The 24954-nt window shown below is 35.9% G+C and overlaps 1 protein-coding gene across 2 annotated transcripts in view; it reads right to left on the reverse strand.

The window, feature by feature from the left end:
- Positions 1-24954, reverse strand: part of fwd (phosphatidylinositol 4-kinase beta fwd) — a 233133-nt gene that overhangs the window by 66158 nt on the left and 142021 nt on the right. For both annotated transcript variants that reach the window (XM_089099304.1, XM_089099303.1), the window contains exon 8: positions 3466-3616. In XM_089099304.1, the coding sequence (XP_088955430.1) occupies positions 3466-3616 (151 nt within the window). The remainder of the gene's footprint in view (positions 1-3465; positions 3617-24954) is intronic.

The following is a 24954-nucleotide window of genomic DNA, read 5'->3' on the forward strand; positions in this document are numbered from 1 at the left end:
ATTTTGATTGGACGTGTTTGGGGGAATGATGGGCATAGGGGGGGGCTAGTTGCCCTCCAATCACTTTTGACTATCAAAAAGGGCACTATCCCTTTGAATTTCCAATCGAAGGAGCCTTTTTTGAAGGTTCTACGACAACACCTTCTATAAAAAGCTTATATGCCCCCAGGGCATAACTTAAAACCCTTGCCCTGAGGTTTGCGTGGGATTGTCCTCCTCAAAAATATGTTTTCTATCTGAAAATCAACTACGCTGAACAAAATGGCTATCTCAAAATTTTGATTGGATGTGTTTGGGTAAATGGTGGGCGTGGGGGGGGATATTTGCACTCCAATCACTTTCGACTAGTAAAAAGGGCACTAGCCCTTTAATTTCCAATCGAATGATCATGTTTTGAAGATTCTACGACAACGCCTCCTATAAAAACCTTACATGCCCCCAGGGCATAACTTAAAACCCTTGCCCTGAGGGTTGTGGGGGACTATCCTCCTCAAAACATATTTTCTATCTGGAAATCAACTACGCTGAACAAAATGGCTATCTGAAAATTTTGATTGGATGTGTTTGGGGTAATGATGGGCGTGGGGGGAAGGGGGCTAGTTACACTCCAATCACTTTCGACTATTAATTTCCAATCGAATAAGCATGTTTTGAAGTTTCTACGACAACGCCTTCTGTAAAAACCTTATATGCCCCCAGGGCATAACTTAAAACCCTTGCCCTGAGGGTTGTGGGGCAGTATCCTCCTCAAAAATATTTTTTCTATCTGGAAATCAACTACGCTGAACAAAATGGCTATCTCAAAATTTCGATTGGATGTGTTTGGGGGAATGATAGGCATGGGGGGGAGGCTAGTTGCCCTCCAATCTCTTTCGACAATTAAAAAGGGCACTAGCCCTTTAATTTCCAATCGAATGAGCCTGCTTTGAAGTTTCTACGAAAACGCCTTCTATAAAAACCTTATATGACCCCAGGGCATAGCTTAAAACCCTTGCCCTGAAGGATCTGGGGGGGTGTCATCCTCAAAAATATATTTTTTATCTGGAAATCAACTACGCTGAACAAAATGGCTATCTAAAAATTTTGATTTGATGTGTTTGGGGAAATGATGGGCGTGGGGGAGGGGGGGGCTAGTTACACTCCAATCACTTTCGACTATTAAAAAGGGCACTAGCCCTTTAATTCCAAATCGAATTAGCCTTTTTTGAAGTTTCTACGACAACGCCTTCTATAAAAACCTTATATGCCCCCAGGGCATAACTTAAAATCCTTGCCCTGATGGTTGTGGGGGAGTATCCTCCTCAAAAATATATATTCTGTCTGAATATCAACTACGTTGAACAAAATGGCTATCACAAAATTTTTATTGGATGTGTTTGGGGAATGATGGGCGTGGGGGGGGGCCGAGTTGCCCTCCAATCATTTTCGACTATTATAAAGGGCACTAGAACTCTCGATTTCCAATCGAATGACCCTTTTAAGCTTCTACGACGACCCCTTCCATATGAAGTGCCTCTGGAAAAAAATAAAAATAAATAATAAAACATTGGAGCCGTATGGCCTTTACTATAGGCAACACTACAGCGTTGCCTCTGACAATTTTAAAAATATTGCAACCGTTATATTATCCATGGGCGCCCATATGGGGGGGCAGGGGGGGCTCCCGCCCCCCTGGCTGAATGATGCTGCCTCATTTTTGTATTTTTGTTCTGAGATTTCACTTGTATAGCATTAAAAATGCCAATTAGACGAGGTTTGCCCCCCCTGGAATTCAGCTTAGGGGCGCCCATGATATTATCTGTTTGAAATTTTGCAAGTAACCCTAAAAATTCTGCACCCGGGCAAGTATTCCTCCCCTAAAACCACTTTTGAACTGATGGCATAAATTACACAGATAGGTTCAACTTCAGATTGAGTAAATCAATGAATTTCAAAGCTGGTTTCCTCAATAAACTTTTTGAAAAGATCTGCCTTTTGTAGGCATTCTTAATATGGAAGGAAAAAGACGAGGCGATAATAACTCAAAAACCTTTATATAGAATTCAAAAGAAAATCCCTCTTCTCGATTTTTATCTTTTTCTTCATTCAAGGTTTTTGAAAAATGAGAATACCATCCATTGTAAAGTGAATATGCGGGAGAAATGAACGGATTTACAGAGATTTTAAATTTTGTTAAGTTAATAAGATTATAAAGTAAGAGTCAAGTCCAAGGCCGTATTCAGGAGAGAGGTTAGAGGGCTTGACCACCCCCCCCCCCTCTAAAAATAAATAAATAAAAATATTCGTCTGACTCGTAAAAACACAATAAAATACATGAAAAAACATTTTAATGCATTTTAAGCTTTTTGTACTCCCCCCCCCGAATAAGATGAACAAAACTCCATGTCACAACCTTATATAGGGGTTTTCAAGACAAGTCCTGACTAAGTGGTAAAAAAAAGCGCCAGTATCGAAAAAATGGAAAGCGAAGGTTTTCGAAAATTCTGTCATTTGTTGAAGTTATCGGTGAAAAAAGGAAGAGAAAAGTCAAAATTGGAACCTCGTCAAATTTACGAGCGTATTAATTTGAATTTAGTGCCAAAAGCCACAATCCAAAAACAGTTTCCACTAGCGGGCTGGATTTGGAGGGGGCTCTATCCCTTTGAGAAATCATTAAGCAAAAGTAAGGCGAAGTTCTGATGAACGGTTTGAAAGAATAATTCATACTAATACTAACAGCTTGTTGAAGCATCAAGCTTCCTGATGCCAACACAACTGCGAATACTCCTTCTCCAATTGAATATATACAAGCCTGACTCTGTACTCCCTCTTATTGAAGCCCCAATTTTTTTTGTGACCCTTTTCTATCAAACTCGCTGAGGACCTGCTTTTTGTTTAGCCCCGGATGGATGGTCAAAAACGCAAGATTTTTGGCAATCGGCTATTCTTCATCCGTAAAGCGTAGAAAAGTCCTATGAGTTTCACTTGGTCGGGGGAGGGAGCTTGAGAATTTACTTCCTGCATTTTTCGACCAATTTACAAGCCGAAGAAATATTTTTCAATTTTTTAAGAGAAAATTTCTTTTTATCTGAGTTTTATAACCAGTTTACGAGTCGGAGAAATTTTTTGGGTGGGGGCGGGGATTCAAACCAAGTAGTCTTTAACTAAGTAGCCCAGTAACTAACTTGACCTTTCTTTTTAAATTACCCTAGAAGCGAGATCGAGCCACGTTTTTCAAAAAGCTTATTGTTTTATGTACGGTCAGTCAAGCAGGTACCTAAAACCGTCCTTCGACAACCCCTCTGAAAAACACCAAGCTTGTCTTCCTCAATCTTTCAAAGCACCCAGTATCACGTAATTTCTAGAATAGCAAATTATGATTTAAAAGAGGGTTTGCTTGAGTGTTTTAATACAGTAGAAAAAAGATTGAGATGACCGTTTTAAAAAATCTAGCCCCCCCCCTGTCAATTATAAAAAATATCTTACCTGTGCCTACTGTCGAGACGCTTTGTTCAGCATGGAGAAGATTATCAGCTGAGCGTGTCTGTCGCAGGGAGGTAGGAGTACATTTAACAGGAATGGTGCACATAGATGGGTCTGACATTTCTAAAATTTCAAAGTAGGCCAAGTATGGAGCCTGGAAAATAGAAAAAGATCGATATTGGATTATAGAGGCCGATAACTAAGGAATGTTTCGCGGCATAAAAGGAAGTCCCAAATATTTGAAGAAATACGTGTGTTCCTGTGGACATACAAAAGCGAGGGTACTTCCGTGTTAGATGGTACGCACTCGAGAAGTGAGGTTTGGTGAATGCTAATGAAATAAAACAAAATATGATGAAAATACAAAACTTTAGTAACAAAATTATGGAAACTACACTAGAAAATTATGGTAGGGGGCCGCATAGAACGCATTATATTAAATACCTAACCTAACCAAAATATCAACTAAATATTTAATTAACATATAGCTACAATACAGTTTTCCAGCGAGCCGAAGGTATTGTCTGGTATAAAGACCGTGAAAACCGGCTATTGTCTCATACTTGCGATCCACATTCTCGACGTATGAAACTGAGAGAGGAAAGGAAATAAATGAAAATAAAATCAAATAGGTGCGGCCAGTGTGGTCTTAGAATGTATTTACGTCTTACGGGGAGCATTGAACCAAAATTGTTTTTCTCGTTTTCACATCTATTATTTCCTTTCCTCTCTAAGTTTCATACGCCATGTGTAGCCAGTGTGGTCTTAAAATGTATTTACCAAATTCTCCAGTGCGTACCATATAATACGGGAAGGAGCGAGTTGTAGGTTTTAGTGATAGTTGATTTTGAACCAGCAAAACTTGCAAATTTCTTCATCCGATAAAAGCTTGTAGACTGCGTATGTTTATTACGATTACGATTTGTTGCATATTTTTATTTAAGTTTTGAAAATTTACAAAATATGCCAAATATGGAACCTAAAAAAGAGGAGGATTATACAAAGACAGGTAATCTATCATTCTTGACAGGCATACAGGACTCGGCAATACAGATTTATTTGAAAGGGAAATTGTGGTGTCTACGTGATTCACATCGAGTCGCAGTCTATGGAATTTGAGTGGATGGAATATTCAACACAAGAACAAGAGTTGAAAATTTATGAAAGAAATTCATTATATTAAGATCTTTCTTTTTAAATGTTGCACAAAGATTAAAAACATTAAAAAAACGGCTAAGGAAGATTATTCAAATTAACTATGGCTTTCTAAAGTTAATAGCAGACAACATAAATAGCAGGCAGACACCGAGAGAGGGGAACTTACGGTTGAATCACCCGAGAATCACAAATCTAAGCATTGCAATGATTCACCTTATATATTTCTTGACGAATCAATATTAAGTAGCGTCCGAGAACAGTGGTGTCTAATGGGGTAGGGCATGTGTCCCCTAAATTTTCAGAAACACTTTTATATGGTATTTCACAGAAAAATCCCTTTTTTGGCAGAAGAAGAAGAAGAAGAATAAGTTTATTTAACAAACAAATTACATGAATAAATAAGTTTCTAAACTGGCCAACGGGGAGCAGGGCTCGATGTGTCGGCCAAAAACATAAAAAAAAAAAAAAAAAAAACCGAAATAACAAATAAAGCATATCAATAATGAAAAAAAAAGACACAAATGGCAGGAGATAACAGAGGAGGCCACCCCAGCGCGAGAACACCACAACAAATTTCATACTAAAATTCAAATTCACCAATCCCAACATCCAGGCAAAGAACAATTTTTGAAATATGTTTTTTCAAAGAAAATCGGCTCTTGAATCTTGGGGACACATCTATTAAATTAAATATATTTGCAATATGAGGAATCTGGTATCTGTTTGAGAATCTAGCTCTTTCAGATTTAATTGGGGGAAGGCGATACTTCTTGGAGCGGACGTGGTGGGCAGGAGAAATGGGAGTCTCAATTATGCACAGATCATGGAAATAATTTGCCGAAGATTGGATATCATAATACCACATTGCTGTATGCAGGTTTTTCAGTTGTTTGAGATTAAGTATATTGAGAAAAATATATAAAGTTTTGGTTTCTGAAAGATTTTGAAGCCTCACTGGGCGATGAACAAAAGTACCCAGGATTCTAACCGCCTTATTTTGAATTATCTGAAGAGGTTGGTGATGGACCATAAATGTGTTGAGTATATTACAGGGCAATATTTAAAATATGATTCAATTAGACAATGATATAAAATTTTAAGGATGGAAAAAGGAAATACATGTTTCATTCTATGAAGACAACCTAAGTTATGGGCAAGTTTCAATCTCAAATAATCAGAATGCTTACGGAAAGATAAAAGCTCATCAAGAATAATCCCAAGGTAACGAAATGAATTTACTCTTTTTTTTATCTTACTTTGATTTACAATTAACTCATCTATGGTAATTTTATCTACTGCCCGCTGTGACCGCCCGAAAATCATGAATTCAGTTTTAGAAACGTTTGGAGCAAGGTAGTTACATGCAAACCAGTAAGTCTATTGAAATAATTAAAAAAAAAATGGTAACACCTTGTTTTGAAAATACACTACCCCCTAATCACGGCCGAGATGCGGCCCTAATTTTCATGGTTTAAAATGTTGTTTTTAGACCTGCCATATTCCCTTAAACATTTTTTCTTCAAAATACGCCTTGGAGATGAGATATCCTTGGGTAACCCTTAGGTAATTTATACCGCTTCTCCCCTGTATGAAGTAAGACTACTTAATATAACAACATTGTTTTATATTAAGTAGATCATGAAAGAAAAATCATTAGAAAAGAAAACCATAATATATAGAAAAATGCATTAAACCTTTTCTGACTTTCAATTTTGGGTTGACAGGGTCCAAAGGAAAATGGGCAAGCTGCCGATGGTAACCGTACTTTTACTCCGTGTGCAGGCAGACACTGTAATGTAACAACGTTTTACATCCCACGAGAAGGATTTCATGGAGAAGTACATTTTACAAAAGTTAAAAATAATAAATATGAATATGAAATTATTCCGGACGTCAGACTAATTAAAATTTACTCGAGTTCAAAATAGTAAGAAAGTTCATCGTATCTAAAATAAGTGCCTCTCCAAGGACAAAACGTGACTTTTAGAAAAATGCCACATAGTCCATTGTTCAAGAATTTTCTTAGCTAAGTTGAATAATGGAAAATATGAGAAAGGCCGGAAGTTCTGCAATTAAAAGTCATTTAAGCTAACGATTATTTAAAATTCCTTAGTCTTGAGAACAAGAGGTTAATTCAGAAAAAATTGTAGCTGTTCTTTGGTTATTTCCTGGTAAAAGGGCATCCAATTTTAGAAATCATATAAACCAGGTGGGCATACCACGGCGCCAAGCGTGGTGGAAGTGCGCCCTGAGTGGCAGAATTTTACAGCAAACATTGGTTCTCAGATATACCCCGGGTGACAGGAAATTGGGCACCCTCTCGCTCTTTTGTCAGCTAAACCAAGAATAACTTACTATACTATCTGCTGCAACGTCGCTTGTAATAGAACCAGTGGGGGCATAATAATCCCTTAAGCTTAGTTCTGACAGAGCGCGAATTTCGTATCGCCTTGCGAATTTCGCGTCGCCCCGCGGAAAAAATACGCTTCGTTCATCGAAATCTTCGCTTCGCAGCGCTTCAAGCTCAAGTTGAAAAAAATCGCATCGCTATCGTCATTCGCTCCAGAAATAAACAAACAAATAGATATTGAAAAACTTATTAATCTAATTTCTACTTACCCTTGTATATACAACATATAGGAGGCCTAAAGCTACAAATGGGTAAGGCTGTGCCCAAAGAGGAATTTGCTTAAAAATAAGCATTTTGAACGAGCTTCTTTTTTCAGTCCTCCTTCCAGGTACACCTTTTCTTGCTACCACTTGTATAATAATAATAAAAAAGAAAAAAAACGCATATGACTTTTCTTTCACCCTTATTCACTTTTCACGTGATAATTTAAGTCAGTCCTCCATAGACCCTACTCCTCCATTATTTAATTTTTACTACGCTAATGATCTTAATACCACCCTCGGTACTTGTCTATTATATAAAACACATTCGAGAAGTGAAGTCTCGAGAACACTCGAGAAGTGGTGAATGCTAATGAAATAAAACAAAATATGACGAAAATACAATGCTTTAGTAACAAAATTACGAAAACTACCGCAAAGAATTATTGAAGGGAGGTCGCCCAGAGCGCGCAACCTAAAATAGCCTAACCTAACCAACTCTAACCTAACCAAAATACCAACTAAATATTTGACTAAAGAAAAGCTATAATGGGGTTTCCCAATAAGCCGAGGGTTATTGTCTGGTATAGACAGCGTAAAAAACCGGGTATTCAGAATAAAAGTTCTCAAGTGTATTTTATATTTTAGACAAGTACCCCACCCTCCAACTCATTTGAAAGCATTGGATATGTCTATTATTAGCAAATTACTACAAACGGAAAGGTACTTGGAGTTTAGAAAATTTGAACTTGATATTTTTTTGTACTTGAAATTCTGGCGGGTCTTAGTACAAAATGACAGGAACATACAAAAAAATTTGTTTCAGGGGGGAGAATTTAAAGAAAAAAACCCACTAAAACAGGCAATGCATACGTAAATATAAGGAACTCTGGGAAAACTTTGGATTTTCTGTCGTCCATGCTTGCCGCAGGTACTTTACCTTCTGTATGTATCCCATCTCGCATAACAGAGACTACGTCATCTCTGATTGACAATATTTTCTGTACGGCCACCTTGATCCAAAATTATGTTTTAGTGAGCGACATTTCCGATCATTTCCCTGTTTACTCTAGATACTGTTTTGATAAACTGACTATTGAGAGGACTTGTGAGTCTGGCAAGAGGCCTTTTAGGTTTGGTGAAGTGGAATTGATGCTTCTTAGGTCAAGATTGGCAAAAATTTCTTGAGGTGATTTTGAGAATAATTCTAATTTTTGTAATTTATTTGATAATTTTTATGAGTATATTATAGATGTTATTCTTGATATTTGGTTTGTTTCACTTTATAATTGTAAGTGTAAGAATGCTTTTCATCTAGATCCTTGGAAGACTCCGGGGCTCTTTTAGAGTTGTTGGAGAAAAAATATTTTCTGGAGGGTCGTTAAATCTAATATCTCCTCACTGAGAGCAATTTGCTTTCAATAATTTAAAATTTATAGTAATATTTTTAACTCTGCGTGTCGAAAGTCCAAGTCCCAGTATTATTTTAATTGTTTCTCAGATTGTGGAAAAGATATACGAAAAACATGGCAGGTTATAAATTCTGTGATTAGGCCCTCTTTTCAGTCTCCATCAACCCCTTCTTTTTGGATCTCGATGGCAAAATCATCGAAGGTGAACTGAATGTTCAAGATGCATTTACTTCATATTTTGCGAATATTGGTAAAAGGACTGCTTTGGCTGTTGGTTCTTCTCCTTCAGGATCCAACTTCTGGTCTTATCTTGGGCCACCTTGTATGAAATCAATGTTTTTGGAACCAGCAACGGAGAATGAAATAGCTAAAATTGTTATGGGATTGAAAAATTGTTCGTCTTCTGGCCCTGATAATATTCCTACTAAAGTAATTAAGTTCATACTTCCTTCCATTATTTATCCCTTAACAAAACTTATTAACCTCTCCTTTCAGCATGGTATTTTCCAGAGTAGTCTCAAGCGGGCTCGAGTCATCATATTATATAAGGGGGGGACACAAAATGATCTAGCCAACTATCGGCCAATTTCTTTGTTGTCTGTGTTTAGCAAAATATTTGAGAAGGCGATGCTTTCTTGTCTTAATAATTTTCTAACTTCTAAAGATTTTTTTCACAATTTTCAATTTGGTTTTCGAGCACATCATTTGACTGAGCATGCTTGTTCAGTTCTACTGAATTATATTCATTCTGCCATAGAGTCCCTTTTGATTCCTGCTGCTTTGTTTCTGGATGCTCGTAAAGCCTTTGATTCTTTAACCCACAGTGTTCTTCTATTTAAACTTTCTCATTTTGGTGTAAGAGGTAGTGCGTTTGATTGGTTCAAGTCTTTCTTGTCTGGTAGAATAATTTCTGTTGATCCGCTTTTTCGCTCGCCAGTAAGTGTTGACCAGGGGATCCCTCAAGGGTCAGTTTTAGGGCCGGTACTGTTTTTAATTTATGTAAATGACCTAATTCTTGCAGTTAGAAATAAAAATCGTCTTTATTGCTGTCGTCTATGTCATCCAACAGTCTCGCTTACCCACAACTATAGTTTGCATACCTCGGATTCTCTTGTTACTTTTGCCGATGATACCACCCTTATTACTTCTGGGAGAACAGAGGATGAGGTTCGTACAAAGTTAGTGGACCTCTTTGAGAGAGTTTCAATTTGGTTTGATGCTAACTCTCTTGCCTTAAATGTTTCTAAAACCAGTTTTTTAGTTTTTTCTCGTATATCCCAGGCTTGTCCTCAATTATCTGAAATTCATATATCCAAAGGCTTTATTAGTAGATCAAAGGATGGCCATGTCCGTTTCCTAGGCATCCTCCTAGATGAAAATTTATCTTTTAAACACCATATTGATTTCATTAAAATGAAGGTATGCAGAAACCTTGGTATTCTAAGAAAACTAAAACATATCTTTCCAGGGCCAATTCTAAGAATCCTATTTCATAGCTTAATTCATTCTTATGTTTCCTATTGTTCAGTCATATGGATGTCTACTTTCCCTTCTTTTCTCAAACCGCTTTCGAATACTTATGATAAAGCTATAAATCTTATCCAAGATGTAAATCGTTCAGCAACTAAACCGTTACTTGATATTAAAAAACTTTATATTCTTTCCTGTGCATCTTTCGCTTTTCTTCAGCTCCATGGTGATATTCCTAGGTCCCTTAGATTTACGTCTTCTTTTGTATCTGATCGGTCAAAGTATCAACTCCATAGTTCTCTAAATATCCAAATTCCGCATACACAAACAATAAGATCCAATTTTAATCCTCTTGTTGAGTGTCATTTGATATGGAACATCCTTCCCGATTCGGCTCAAAAATGCCACTCGTTTGGTACCTTCAAAAGACTAGTACAAAAATATTTGCTTTCATGTGATTAATTTTCTTTACTTTTGCCTGCTGCCAAAAGTTTTATTTCATTTAATTTTTTTTTTTTTTTTTTTATATATATATATATATGTTGTGATTCACTGTAGTTTGATAAAGCTTATTTAGTGAACTCTCCTTTTTTTTTATAGATGTTGTGATTCACTGTAGTTTGATAAAGCTTATTTAGTGAACTCTCCTTTTTTTTTTTTTTTTTTCTTTTTTTTTTTTTTTTTTTTTTTTATTAAGCAAATGCTTTAAATGTTAAAAGTTAAAATGCTTATGTTTATATGTTTAAATATTAACGTTATGTTTATATTGTTTAAATCTTAAGCGTTTAAATGTTTAATGTTTATTTGATCTTTTCATAATCCCCCTCCTACAGGCCATGGAGCCTTTGTGGGGATTTGTAGATTGTTATGTAATTATTTTACTGGTATATGGAAAATAAATCTATCTATCTATCTACCTACGGCATATTTGAATGAATAATGACACATCAGTTTGATAGTAAAGTGGAATCGCCGCAGCTGATCAACAATTGAACTCAATAGCTTTTTTGTTTAGATTTTAGCATCAAACTCTGTATTGGCTCTTAACTATGAACCCCCATTAAGAGATGCCCAGAAAATAAGATTAACACTCAAAAATGACAAGATTTAGACTATTGAATATGAGGGGATGCTGACTTCCCGCAATGCTAGGTATATCTCAAAACCACGCGTGCCGTAAATCTCCACCAATATTGGCACACTCCCCAAAATGCTTGGCGCAGTTCTGCACACTTTGCACGCACCTCCTGGTGTAAATGATTTCTGAGAGAGAGCAACCCCTCGATTAAATACTAAATGATATTTTTCAATTTCAACATAGACTAAGAATACGTCTACATTTGGTGTTTTCTGGAAAACTGGGACGAAAATCTAGGAAGTTCAACCAATCAAACAATGCTATGATGCCGCATGGCATACATTTTTTGATACACTTGACAGGACGAGCTTCCCAAATTTCCTACCCAGTTTTCCAGAAAACATCAAATATAGACTGAAACTTAGTCTATACTGAAAAGTACTTGAAGAGGTTCTTCATACCCAAAACAAGATGAAAATTTAAATTTTTTCTACATTAGATGATTGGCGCATTACAATCTAAAATTTATTCTGAAATAAATTTTATAAACCATATAAATTATATAGTTACATAAAAATTATATTATTGATTATACAATTAAATCAATTAGATAACAAAAATAAATTTAAAATATTTAGATAATAAGTTATTAAAACAAATTAAATTGAGACGATATATTAAAATAAAGTAACATAACAGTCTAAAATGTATTCTAAAACAAATCCTATAAACCATATAAATCAATAAATCATATAGTTCCATTTATATTATATTATCGATTATACAATTAAATCAACTACATAACTAAAATAAATCATATAAATAAACTTATATAAATCAATTTTTTTTCTTTGCTACTTATTCAGCTGTTTTTAAGGTATTAATCGGTTTGGGCTCAATTAGGCATAATTAGCTCATTTAGGCCTAGTATAAATCAGAGTAATTCTTGGCTGAAATCATATCCCCTTGAAATGTATTCATTTAACTTCAAGTTCCTTTCCTTTTTATTTGATTACCTTCGCTTCCTTTGTCCCGGCATTTTTTTGGGAAAGTTCCTCTGAAAACAGCTCTCAGGAAATTTTTCTAAGAATTAGCTGTTTAGGAAAGTTTTCCTTTAGTTTTCGTCGTCAAGATAGGTGGGTCTTTGCGATATTATTGAGTTTGGTTTGTTCTTTTAGCTTTTTTTCTTCTAATACTAACCTGACTTGGGTTACCAATTTAGGTTTCAGAGCATATCGGCAGAAGGGGTACAGTTTACCCAGGATACAAAAATAGCTTCTCACAAACTGGCCGTAGAAATAAAAATGCTTCTTGTGACATTTTCCTTGGAACTATACTTACAACCTTCTCCTCCTCCCCGGACAAACTGAGTATATTTTATCAAATGGATCAATACGCTTTAAAATATCTCGCTCTATTATTGAGATTAAATAAAAAAAACAAGTTTTTTTTTTAACTGAAAGTAAGGAGCGACATTAAAACTTAAAACTAACAGAAATTATTGCGTATATGAAAGGGGCTGTCCCCTCCTAAACGCCTCGCTCTTTACGCAAAAGTTTTTTATTGTTTTAAAAAACAGATTTGTGAGAAAGAGTCAAACTTTAGCGTACAGAGCGAGGCGTTGAGGAGGGGACAGCACCTTTCATATAGCCTACGGAATAATTTCTGTTCGTTTTAAATTTAATGTCGCTCCTTACTTCCAGTTTAAAAAAAACTATTTTTTTTAATTTAATTTCTGAACGTTTTTGGATTAATGCAGGTTTTGATTTTGGCTCACCGTACATGAATAATTAAAACGAAATTTGCATATTAATTTTTTTTTTTTTGGCTAAATGGCTTTCTCGAAAGTTGTTTAATTTTATTTACGAACATGTTTATTATTAATAAATATGCATAACTTATGAATTAACAATAAACAGCTCTTATGAAAGTACTAAAAAAAACTTTAGCGTAAAGAGCAAGGTATTGATTAGGGGCAAACCCAATCATATACGTAATAGTTTCTTTTCGTTTTAAGTTTTGATGTCAAAAAGTTTTCAGTTGAAAAGTTTTTCAGTTGAAAACTTTGTTGTTTCTTTTTTAAATAACCCTGGGAAATCCGGCACCCCCTTCACAGCAATGTACCTTCCCCCATTAAAACTCCATGGAAAGATCCTCCCACGTAACCGCCGACCCCCTCCACTACCAGAAACAATACCCCTGATCACGTCTGTATACTTTCCAATAACCAATACTATATGTAAACATATGGCAAAGTTCGTAACTTGCAGCCCTTCCCCAGGGGACTGTGGGGGATGAAGTCATCCTCAAAGAAATAGTTATTATATTTTTCTACCATGTTGAACAAAGTGGCTATCTCAAAATTTCGATTGGATGACTTTGGGGAAAAAATGAGCGTGGGAGGGGCCCTAGTTGCCCCCCATTTTCGGTCACTAAAAAAGGGTACTAGAACTTTTAATCTCTGTTTGAATGAGCCCTCCTGCGATATTGTAGGACCACTGGGTCGATACGATCACCCCTGGGGAAAAGAAAGAAGAATAAGAAAAAAAAAAAATTCACATTTTGGCAGATAGGAGCTTAAAACCTCTACGGTAGGGTTCTCTGATAGGCTGAATCTGATGGTATGGTTTTCATTTAGGCTCTATAACTTTTAGGGGGTGTTTCCCCCTTTTTTCTAAAATAAGGCAAATTTTCTCAGGCATGTAACTTTTGATGGGGTAGTACTAAACTTGATGAAACTTATACATTTGAAATCAGCATAAAAATCTGATTCTTTTGATGTTTCTTTTGGTATCAAAATTCCGTTTTTTTTAAGTTCGGTTACTATTGAGCCGGGTCGCTCCTTACTTACAGTTCGTTAACACGAACTGTTTCATATTTGCATGTTTCAGCTTTTTCTCAACTGTGCAATTTATCCTGTTCAAAAATGAGAAAGTAGATGGAAAATACACATCCCTGTTCATGTGACTGATACATATTAACAGAAAAACAATCTGAAACTGTCGTTCCATTCTCCTGTACAATTTACGTCAGGTAACACAATGGAGGGTGCCGGTGAAAACGTTCTCGTGGCACTTCTGAGTGCAGTAGGCATTAATTGCGGCACACTACTGCTAATTTTAGTCATCGTGTCTGACCAAGCAGTAGGACATTTTGTAAAACATGATGCCGAGATTGGACGGACTAAAGCCAGAGATGGCTACCAAAATCATGCCCGTGGGGTCAATCCCCTCAGACGTAAGAAGAACAAACCGTGCCACAAGAAAAGATCTCCTAGGGAGCAATTTGAGGAAGGCTCTTCTAAAAAAAACAAAAACAGAAACATACAAACCCCATCTAAAAATACCACACCCAAGGGGGTACCAATAGCCCAGTGATTATTGGTGCCGTATTTTTTAGGGGGGGGGATGTGCAGCTAATGAAGCTAGTGAGTTGGGTTTTTGGGATGGGGGAAAAAATGGTGGAAATATTGACAATACTGAGTTGGACTCTTCTTAAAAGGGAAAATATAAACATACAAACCGTATCTAAAAATAGCACGCCGGAGGTGGGTATAATAGCCCAGTGATTATTGAAGCTATATTATAATTTTTTTTTGGGGGGGTGGGGGTGAATTGAATGGGCTTTAGTGGCCTAGACTTTAACTCAGTTTTGTGAGACCGCCTACAATACTAATAAGAACAACATAAAACTTTTTGGAATGTCACAGTCAAAATCACAAAAAAAACCTTCAGTAGGAGAAAAAAAATTGTGAAAAGCTCTTTTCAGTGGCGGATCCAGGAGGGGCGAGGGGGCGCGCGCCCCCTAGCGGAGTCTAAAGTAGTGTAATTTACTTAATTAACCCAAGTTTGCGTTAATTAAACTTGCTTCTAACGCAAGTTTATCGGATCAACCTCTTTTGCACCCCCCTAATTTTTTTTATCGGATCAACCTATTTTGCCCCCCCCTAAATTCTGGATCGGCCCCTGTCTTTTCTTTGGATTCTCATCCCTGTAAGTCTGATGCATAAAAATAAGAGAAGTTCCAACACTTATAGGCTAGAAATTAAGTAGCCTGTAGGGACTAAAGATTCATAATCAAACAGTTCGTGGTAAGGAACTGTAAGTAAGGAGCGATGCGGCTCAATAGTAACCGAAACTGTAAACAAAGTTTTGATAATAATACCGTAGATACATCAGAAGAATTAAAATTTGATGCTTATTCAAAATATATAAAATTCATGGTTTAATGTTACCCATCAAAAGTTACGAGCCTGAGAAAATTTGCCTAATTTTTGAAAAAGTGGGGGGAACCCCTAAGAAAACAAGTAATCTTAATGAAAATCACACCATGAGACTCAGAATATCATAGAACTCTACTGTAGAGGTTTCAAGCTCCTATATACAAAAATGTGGAATTGTGAATTTTTTTGCCCGAAGTAATATTCCAAGGCAAGATTGCCAGAAGCAAGTTTGTTTTCCCCAGGGGTGATCGTATCAAACCAGTGATCCTAGAAGATCAGGAGAGGGCTTATTTGATCGGATATTAAGTTCTAGTGCCCCTTTTAAGTGGCCAAAAATATCGGAGGGCAGCTAGACGCCTCCCACCCCCTTTTTACCCAATAAAGTAAGGTATATTGTAATATGGTATTAAGAAGTCAGCTTAGGGATATTAAAAAGATCTAAGTAGTTAAAGAGGTTTTCAGGGCTAAAATTTTAGGTGTGATATTCTATGGATCTGAAATTTGGGGGTATACAAAGGGAGATTGCGATTAGGATTTTATAAGAGGTGGCTAGGGATAAGTAAGCATAAAAATAGTTTAGTAGTTAGAAGTGATTTAGGTTTGTTTTCTCTAAGAATTAGTAGGCTAATTAACATGATTAGGCATTGGGAAAATTTTTTAGTGACGCGTAGGGTGCAGGTGATGAAGGCAGCTTAATTAGAAATGTTGAAGGGGAGCTCAGGTAGGGGGTGGCCGTATTAAATTAAGAGTGCATAAGATCAGTTTGGACTAAGTCACATGTGAGGGGATGGTTTAGGGCTCGAAAATATGGGGGACCAAGTAAGTGGAATAGTTGAAAGGATCTTACAGGACCAAGAAATACAGGCATGGCAGGCCCGAAATTCGCTTTCGAATTCAATGGGTCTTTATTTTCGGTCGAAGGAGATTTGGGGGGAAATTTTATATTTTAATGTGGATTTGAATAAAAATAATATAGTTATTAATTGAAATGAGGGCTGACAGTTTGCCACTGGGCCAAAGAAAAAAGTTTATCGGGAGGGAAAGGTCAAAGGCTGGTCCTTATTTTTGTTCTATGTGTGGAGGTTTAGATGAGAGCGTATATAACTTGATGTGTGAATGTGAGGAACTGAGTGATTGGAGACGTGAAGTGTTTGGTACGAATGTTTATGAGTTTGAGTGGTTGGTGGGTGTGTGTGCGGATGAGCGTCTTATGGACATCTGAAGCTTGGCACAATTTTTTCGTCTCGCGATGAATCATAAAAGTAGATTTCTGTAGGATTATGTTAGGATTTATGCAATTTATTTGTAATTGTTCTTTGTTTATATTCTTGCCATGGTCTATGGGCTTCTAGCACAAATAAATTCTATTCTATTCTATGTTCGGGGATTCCATTTTCTCAAAGATCTTTTCTAGCATAAATTGTTCTTGATCGGCAACTCGTATGTTGGTAAAAGAAATCAGAATAAAACAATCGATCTTTTTAAATTAACTGAACAAGAAGAAATTTACCAAAAAGCTTTACTTTTAAAGCATATCCATATTTTCAGAACTAACACAAGAAAATTTTCTACTATTCCTTCGGAATTCCAACTTGGTTTATTTTTACTTTATTCTTGGACCTAAGAAAAATAAACGAAGTGGAAGCCAAATTTTTCGGATGAAAAAACTTTTATGAGGCATTTCAAACTCGATGCATAGTAGATAAAAAAAAAGCCAGCATTTTGTCTGTTATTGAATGCCCTTAAATATCAGGAAATCAAAAATGATCATAATACACAAACAAAAGTTCAATTATAGTCAAACAGTTATTATAATAGTCAAATAGATATTCTTTATATCATATTTAAATATTTACAAGTCTTTAACGGCTATTTCTTCAAACTTAAGCAATATTTTTAAATTCCACTTATTTGGTTCTCGGAATGCAGTACCCTATTTCTGGGGGTTTTTCTATGTCCTAAAAGCTACAAAAAGTATTTTTGGCTGGAATATATTTATTTAAAATTAGGCCCGACCCATAGCTACCATTTTAGATTATTGAGATTATAGTCCAAGCAATAGCACTGACTTACTAAAGAGCGATACATCATCGTTGTTTTTTTCTCTCGAACTCATTTAAATTGAGCACAATGAACGGCCTTAAAAAGGGAGGGGGTATTCAATCACAAATCAAAATTTGTCAAAATCTTTTTAAGGAATGAAACCGATCGAACGGCAACCTGAAGTCCCTTAAAAATCCCATATAACCCCCAACATCCCCTCAGTCCCACATAACATCCAATCCAAAATTCCAGACAAATATGTTAGTTAAAATGAAAAAAAAATGAAAAAAAAAATGTGCCTCCTGAGATGACACAGTTCGTGCAGTCCTTAGGGCAAAGGTCGCCAATCACGCAAATAGTCTATACAAAACAGGGGCTACATAGATGTATTTTGATATAAAGGCTAACACGCTATGCACAAATAATATCATTCATGCAAAGCTTTGCTGTCTATATGGTTGATGGGCCCAAATCAATACCATTGAGCCATGCCTCTCCAGCTTCACGCCGAAACTCGCATTTAAAGGCATAGTGTACCTCTTCGTATTCGCAATCATTCAGGGGATATTTAGGGAACCGTCTTAAATGATTAAATGCAACTCATAAGAAACTAATTAAATAAGATAAATTTCAACCAAACAATAAAATTTACTTAATAAATACAGTCACAAATTCCCACAAAGGCTCTATGGCCTATAAAGGAGGGACCAATGTCCGAGGTCAGAAATGAAGGCGTTTGTAGTAATTTTTATGTTCCACGCGAAAGCAGCGATTTTATGACACCCCAACAGGTTGTTGTCACGAAAGGATACGATACTTTCACTAGATTTATCAGTTTCAGATCTCTACCCACTTACTAATCCCTAATCATTGCATTGCTTAGACGTTCTACTAGAGAGTGAACTAAACCAGCAATAAAAATCCTACTTAGGCTTGTTATTTGCATCTTTTCAACGTATTTTTGCATCAAAAAAAAAAGATACACAAAGCAAATTTTAAAAATGTAGTTTGCTAGATGGATCAAAGTGAATCTCCACGGCCGAATGACTGTGGATCCAGGGAAGGGGGAACCCCGCCCCGTGATATTTTTTCTGGCGCCCTCCTTCTGTGTTTTTTTATGTTTTTCACTCTTTTTTAAGTAGCTTGTCAATTTGTAAATTATTGACGCCCTTGTCACATTGGCCCCCTCCAAGATTTTGCTCTAGATCTGCCCTTGCTAACGTTCAAAGATAAAAAAAAAAAAAAAAAACGAAGGACAGCAGAAAAATAAAGTGCCAAAAACTTGCCTAGGGAACATAGACCTACAGGGAAAATTAAATGGCATTCCTCACTCACCTCCTTAAACTAAGTGCACTCTTTCGATTTATCTGATCCGTCATCCGATATTTATATATGGGAATAACAAGTCTGATCCTCTTTATTACGGGCCTCAACTACCCCCTTAAACTAAACCCACTACATCAATTGGGCCAATCGGCCATGCAATATTTTTATCTGGTTCTCAAGATACTTACACGTTTCTGTATTTCCAAAATGCTTTATATCCCATTTCTCATTTTCAGAGAAATAGTTCACAAATGGACATTTAGATTCCTTTTGGTTTCAAAGCCAAGTTTTTCTTATCAAACAGTTCGTGGTAACGAACTGTAAGTAAGGAGCGACCCGGCTCAATAGTAACCAAAACTCTAAAAAACAAAATTTTGATACCGATAGATACATCAAAAGAATCACATTTTTATGCTGATTTCAAATATATAAGTTTCATCAAGTTTAGTCTTAATCATCAAAAGTTGGGAGCCTGAGAATAATTGCCTTATTTTCGAAAAAAGGGGAAACGTCATAGAATCTTAACGAAAGTCACACCATCAGATTCAGCGTATCAGAGAACCCTGCTGTAGAGATTTCAAGCTCATAACTGCAAAATGTAAAATTTTGTATTTTTTCCAGAAGAAAGATCACGGATGCGGGTTTTTTTTTGTTTTTTTTTTCTTATTCTTCTTTCTTTTCCCCAGGGGTGATCGTATCTACCCAGTGGTCCTACAATATCGCAGGAGGGCTCATTCAAACAGAGATTAAAAGTTCTAGTACCCTTTTTTAGTGACCGAAAATGGGGGGCAACTAGGGCCCCTCCCACGCTCATTTTTTCCCCAAAGTCATCCAATCGGGGGTGATCGTATCGACCCAGTGGTCCTAGAATATCGCGTGGGGGCTCATTCAAACGGAAATTAAAAGTTCTAGTGTCCTTTTTAAGTGACCAAATAAATTGGAGGGTACCTAGGCCCCCTCCCACGCTCATTTTTCCCACGGTCACCCGATCAGCATTTTGAGATAGCCATTTTGTTACGCATTGTCAAAAAATCTATTAACTATGTCTTTGAGGATGAGTTAATCCCCCACATTCCCCGGAGGAAGGGCTGAAAGTTATGAACTTTGTCAATTGTTTACATATAGTATTGATTATTGGGAAGTATACAGATGTTTTCAGGAGGGATTTTTTTCTGGTGGGGGGAAGGGGTTACATGGAAGGATCTTTCCATGGAGAAATTTATCATGGGGGAAGGGAATTTTCCATGAAGTGGGCGTCGCATTTCCCAGCATTATTTAAAAAACGATCAGAAATTAAATTAAAAAACAAGGTTTTTCAATTGAAAGTAAGGAGCAACGTTAAAACTTAAAACGAACAGGAATTATTACGTATATGAGGGGGGTTGCTCCACCCCAATACCTTGCTCTTTGCGCTAAAGTTTGAATTATGTCCCGACTCCCAATTCTTTAAGAACGATTCCTGAAACACCATACTCGTTTAACTAGAACAATAATAAGCTTTTTTCTTAAGTACCAAAAAACTTTAGAGTAAAGAACGAGGTGTTGAGGAGGAACAACCCCCGTCACATACGCAATAATTTCTATCCGTTTTAATTTTTAATGTTGCTCTTTACTTTACTTTACTTTACTTTTCTTTACTTTTTTACCAAAAGTACATTTCGATATTTGGTTAGAATGGGCTAACTTCGTTCTTTACTAGGTTGCAGCGCTCGCTAAAATCATGATCGATTGACTCGACTTGTTTTCCCATATCTTTTCAGAAGGTATTTTTTTATGTATATCAAGACTTACTCTTTTTTCTAATAAACCATCCCATCTTATTGCTTGATAAAGTATTTATCTACTGGAAGTCTAAAAGGCTTTCTTCTACAAATAAACGATCATTATTAGCAAAATAAAACCGAAATAAATTTTTGATTATCTCAACTCTTCCAAAAAATGCATGTGGCCGGACAAGTGCAAACGGAAGGGGGACCTGTAATCCAATTTCAACAATTTTTTGGCCGCTTTTTGTTCGAATTGACGAACGTTTTTTTTTAAATGGCCCCCTGAAAAATTACATCGTCCGTCCCTCTACGTCGTGCAACATACTTTTTAAAAACTACAAGCTGCCCACAGTTCATGCTATTAATTAGCGCTGGAAAAAAAATTATAAAAGGAACCATATACACAAATAAATAAAAAAAATGAGAAAATGGCAGGAAAACACTGTATTCTTGGAAACATTTTCCATTGATGTTATTTACATAAATCTTCTCAAAAGCTACCGGGAATAAAAACAAAACTTTTACAGAACGAAAACAAGGTATCTAAAATTAAATCTAGACTCGGTAGAAAAAGGTCAGTAGCAACAACACTTCAGGAAAACTTAGTCCAATGACCCATTGTTTTATTACAATCTTCAATATACACCGCGAAGCATAAGTTGGAAGGACAGGGACAATTAAGTTACTACCACTCCTCCCCAATGGGATATTGTATTAGCATAAGGTATTTTAAAGCATTCGATCCAATAATATGTCAATGAAATACTATAAAATATACGTCACCATAAAATACGTAGTTTTTTTAGATTTAAAATTGGAGGATTTTCCCAGTAGTGTTTACCCCACTGGCCATAGGGTAAGAGCCCTATTTACCTCACAAGAGGTAGGGAAGATTAACCATAGTTGGGGACAAATTTGTTTCAGTAAGTCTAGTCCAAGGCCCATCCAATAAAAGTTGCTGTAAAACATAAGCCAGATAAAAGCCAATTATTCAGCTGCTCTACGAATTGGTTTTCAGATTTGACTTATTTAAATCCTTGGAATAAAATCAGTTTAAACAAAAGGTTTTTTTTTTTTTTTTTTTTTTTTTTTTTTTTAAGATAAGATAAGATTTATTCATAATCAATTAATCATACAACAAAATACATTGTGCTAATCCCCAAAGGCTCCTAGGCCTGTAATAGAGGGGGAATCCATACCGTTTAAATCAAACACTAAATCAATAGAAAAACATTAAAATAGGCCTAAATTGAATTATCCAGTCAATACATACAATCCAACCACAACACTCCTAATCCCCCTCGAAAGGCTCCATGGCCAGGGATACAAGGGGGAATGAGAAAAAAAAGAAAATACAATATATCCAAATAACCATAAAAAAAAAGTTTAACAACCTTATTCTCGTTCTCCAGTAAGATTACTGAAACAAAAGATCCGTCGTTTCGTTTTTAGCACAACCGTATAATCTTAAAAAAAAAAATACAAAAAAAAACAACAACAGAAAATGAAAAAATAACAGGCTTTTTTCTTCAAAGGATGGGGATGTTCTTTTCAAGACAGGTAAAATGCAGAAACTAAAATTAAAATACTTAGATTTTTTCTCTTTCCTTGTTAATTTATCTTAGTGTCAGATATTGGAAGGATATTACAATTTCTGATATACTCTTTAATAAAAGGTTATATACATGATGCAGCATGACTGCAATCCACGTGAATGCAAGAAAATTCAGAAACTAAAAACCAAATATTCTGGTTTTGCTCTATAGGTGACAATAGTCGTCTCCTAATCCCCTAGTAATTAAAAATTACTGATATTAAAATTAAAATTAATATTAAAATTAATGTTTTAAAAAATTAAAAATACTGATACTAATAATATTACTACGAGTAATTAAAAATAGTATTTCAATTTCTGAAATAGTGCCTCAGGAAACGTTAAATTTACTGCGCAACATGGATTGCAACGTGAATTCAATTTATACTGTGACGAAAAATTGCAACAATGGCACAAATTCACCGTTTGACAGAGTTGGTTATAGGGGAAAACAGAGGGGGTACTTTCCCTGGGCGCAGAAATTTTAGGGGTTGCAAAATTTCAAATAAATAATCTAACGGTTATAGTCATTTTGTAATTTTTGAAATTTTATTTTAGTTAAAATTAAAGTAGAGGGCACAGTTAATAACTAAAATAATTCATAAATTATTAATTAATTCATTTACAAAATTAAGAAATAAAGAATAATTAAATAATAATTAAAAATAAAGGATTGATTAATTAATAAGCTGAAAATAATTTCGTTAATAAATAAAAACTTTGTTAAAATTTGGCCTCAAAATTTCGTGGGAGACAGGGAGAGGGGAGCCCTAATCGAGATCGTACCCCTGGCGCAAAAGAGACCAAAACCGCCACTGCCATTGGAATTTCACATATTAAGATCTTAAGTAACGTCAAGATCGTTCAAGCCTTGGTGCTAAGATTAAAAATGATAGGCTATCTGCAATTTTTGCGATATCACAAATTTAAGAGCCAGGGTAGATAAAAGATAAATCTGTGGTTTGATTAAGTTGCACGATAACTACCGGCATATACTCCCCCAAGGGTCGTTCAACAACCACAGCAGTGAAAAGGATGCGGTTGACTTGACACGCCTTAAAACCTATTCATGCTACAGTAATTGTGTTGAGTAATAGTGGTTTCACATTGCCAATCCATAACTTAAGCTACTTAAGGTAAAAATATAAAACAGTCTATGATTAGTCGGCAAAAAAGTCAACCAATCAGGAACCAGTTTACATTCTTACGGATTTTAAGTAAACCAGTGTAATAGGCCTACTAGCCAATTTGAAGCTGCTATAAAAGTTTGCAAAATAAGCTATGACTTAGTATATTGCAGCTTCCACGCAAATCCAGAACTCTTCTTCTCGAAGCTCCACAGCTCCTCCTCTTTTTACTTAAAACTGCTCTTCTTCTCCTCAAAGCTCCACAGCTCATCTTCTTTTTGCTTAAAACTGCTCCTCTTCTTCTCAAAGCTCCACAGCTCCATTTCCTCTTCTTTCCCTTTTTTTTTCTTAAAATAGTTCCTCTTCTTCCAACTTCGGGATTCAAAAGTTCTTCTCGTCAACTCTACCGAATGTTTTACCGCGGAAAACTGCAATTTTCTGCATCAAAGCTAATTGAGTCAAATGTAATTGTGCTTTTTCCGATTTGTTTCAATGATAATAGTAAATAAAATGCTTTTCAAAGTGTGAGGGGGGAACTACTCCCTCTTCCCTTCAATTTGTAATAGGTTTACAAGAAGACTCGGAACGAAGTTTGTCATAATTATTTTATTAATTTGGACTATTAAGTCCAAATATATAATAAGTTTCACTTTTTTTTTCATAAGTTTCATTTCGTTGCATTTAGTATTAACCACAGCCCATAAAGGCTTTAAGTGTAACTAAATATCAAATCGCATCGCAAGTACATAATGAAAACTATGTAAAAAAAGGTAAAGAATACGGCATTGGATTTTACGGTCCATAACCTCGGCGCTGATCTCCGTCTTATTGCCCTTCAGCGTGGAAGTGCAATGAGGGGTTGGGGCCATCCTTTTTGTGCTTTCGCACATCCTTCCCTGTTTACCTTCCTTTTTTCCAGACAGCCCACCTATTTAGAACTGGCTTTAACTCTGCCCGAGCTTAGAGTAACGTCGCCAACTCCCGTCCCAAACCAATTAACCCGCGACACTAAGCATTGTCTTCATATTTTTTTCGGTACTTGTGCATTATACCCACTCTTTTATATACTGCTGGTTGTGTTAATGCTAATGAAATAAAATAGGATGAATATAGAATAGTTTACAAATAAATTTGGGCGATATATTTTCAAATTAGGGGGGGGGGGGTAAAAAAAAAGACAGAAAAAGCCTCATTCTCTGTCTTTGGCAAATTCCAAATTATAATTTTATCCTTCATTTTAGATCACCCGTTTCACACAACTCGACTCTAACAACTGTTTTATGATCGGGTATCTCTCCCGCATCTGTCCCGGTAACTGCCGCGTCTCATTTGACATATATAAAAGAGTGGGTATAATGCACAAGTACCGAATTTTATAAGTTCTGGAGGGGACGTCAAAAAGTTCAAGATAAAATTTGTCAAAGCAGCAAACGGTCATTTATAGAATCTACAGGGAAAACTATATAAATAATAATAATTTAGAGGCTTGAGGCCGCTTCTGGAAATGCTTTATATTTATAAAGTTCGAGATGTTAGCCTGCAATATGTAATTTGATACCCCTGTGAAAGGTTTACACTTGATCGAGGTTTTGGAGTTTTCGAACAACTGTATCTATCAACACTCCTCTTAGTGTTTACATTTTTCATTTAGTGAAATGGTAGAACTTCAAGAAATAAGGTAATTTT

The sequence above is a fragment of the Artemia sp. Qi Xiang Cuo genome, chromosome 13 (genome assembly GCF_049724085.1).
Source record: "Artemia sp. Qi Xiang Cuo chromosome 13, ASM4972408v1, whole genome shotgun sequence".
Classification (NCBI taxonomy): Eukaryota; Metazoa; Arthropoda; class Branchiopoda; order Anostraca; family Artemiidae; genus Artemia; species Artemia sp. Qi Xiang Cuo.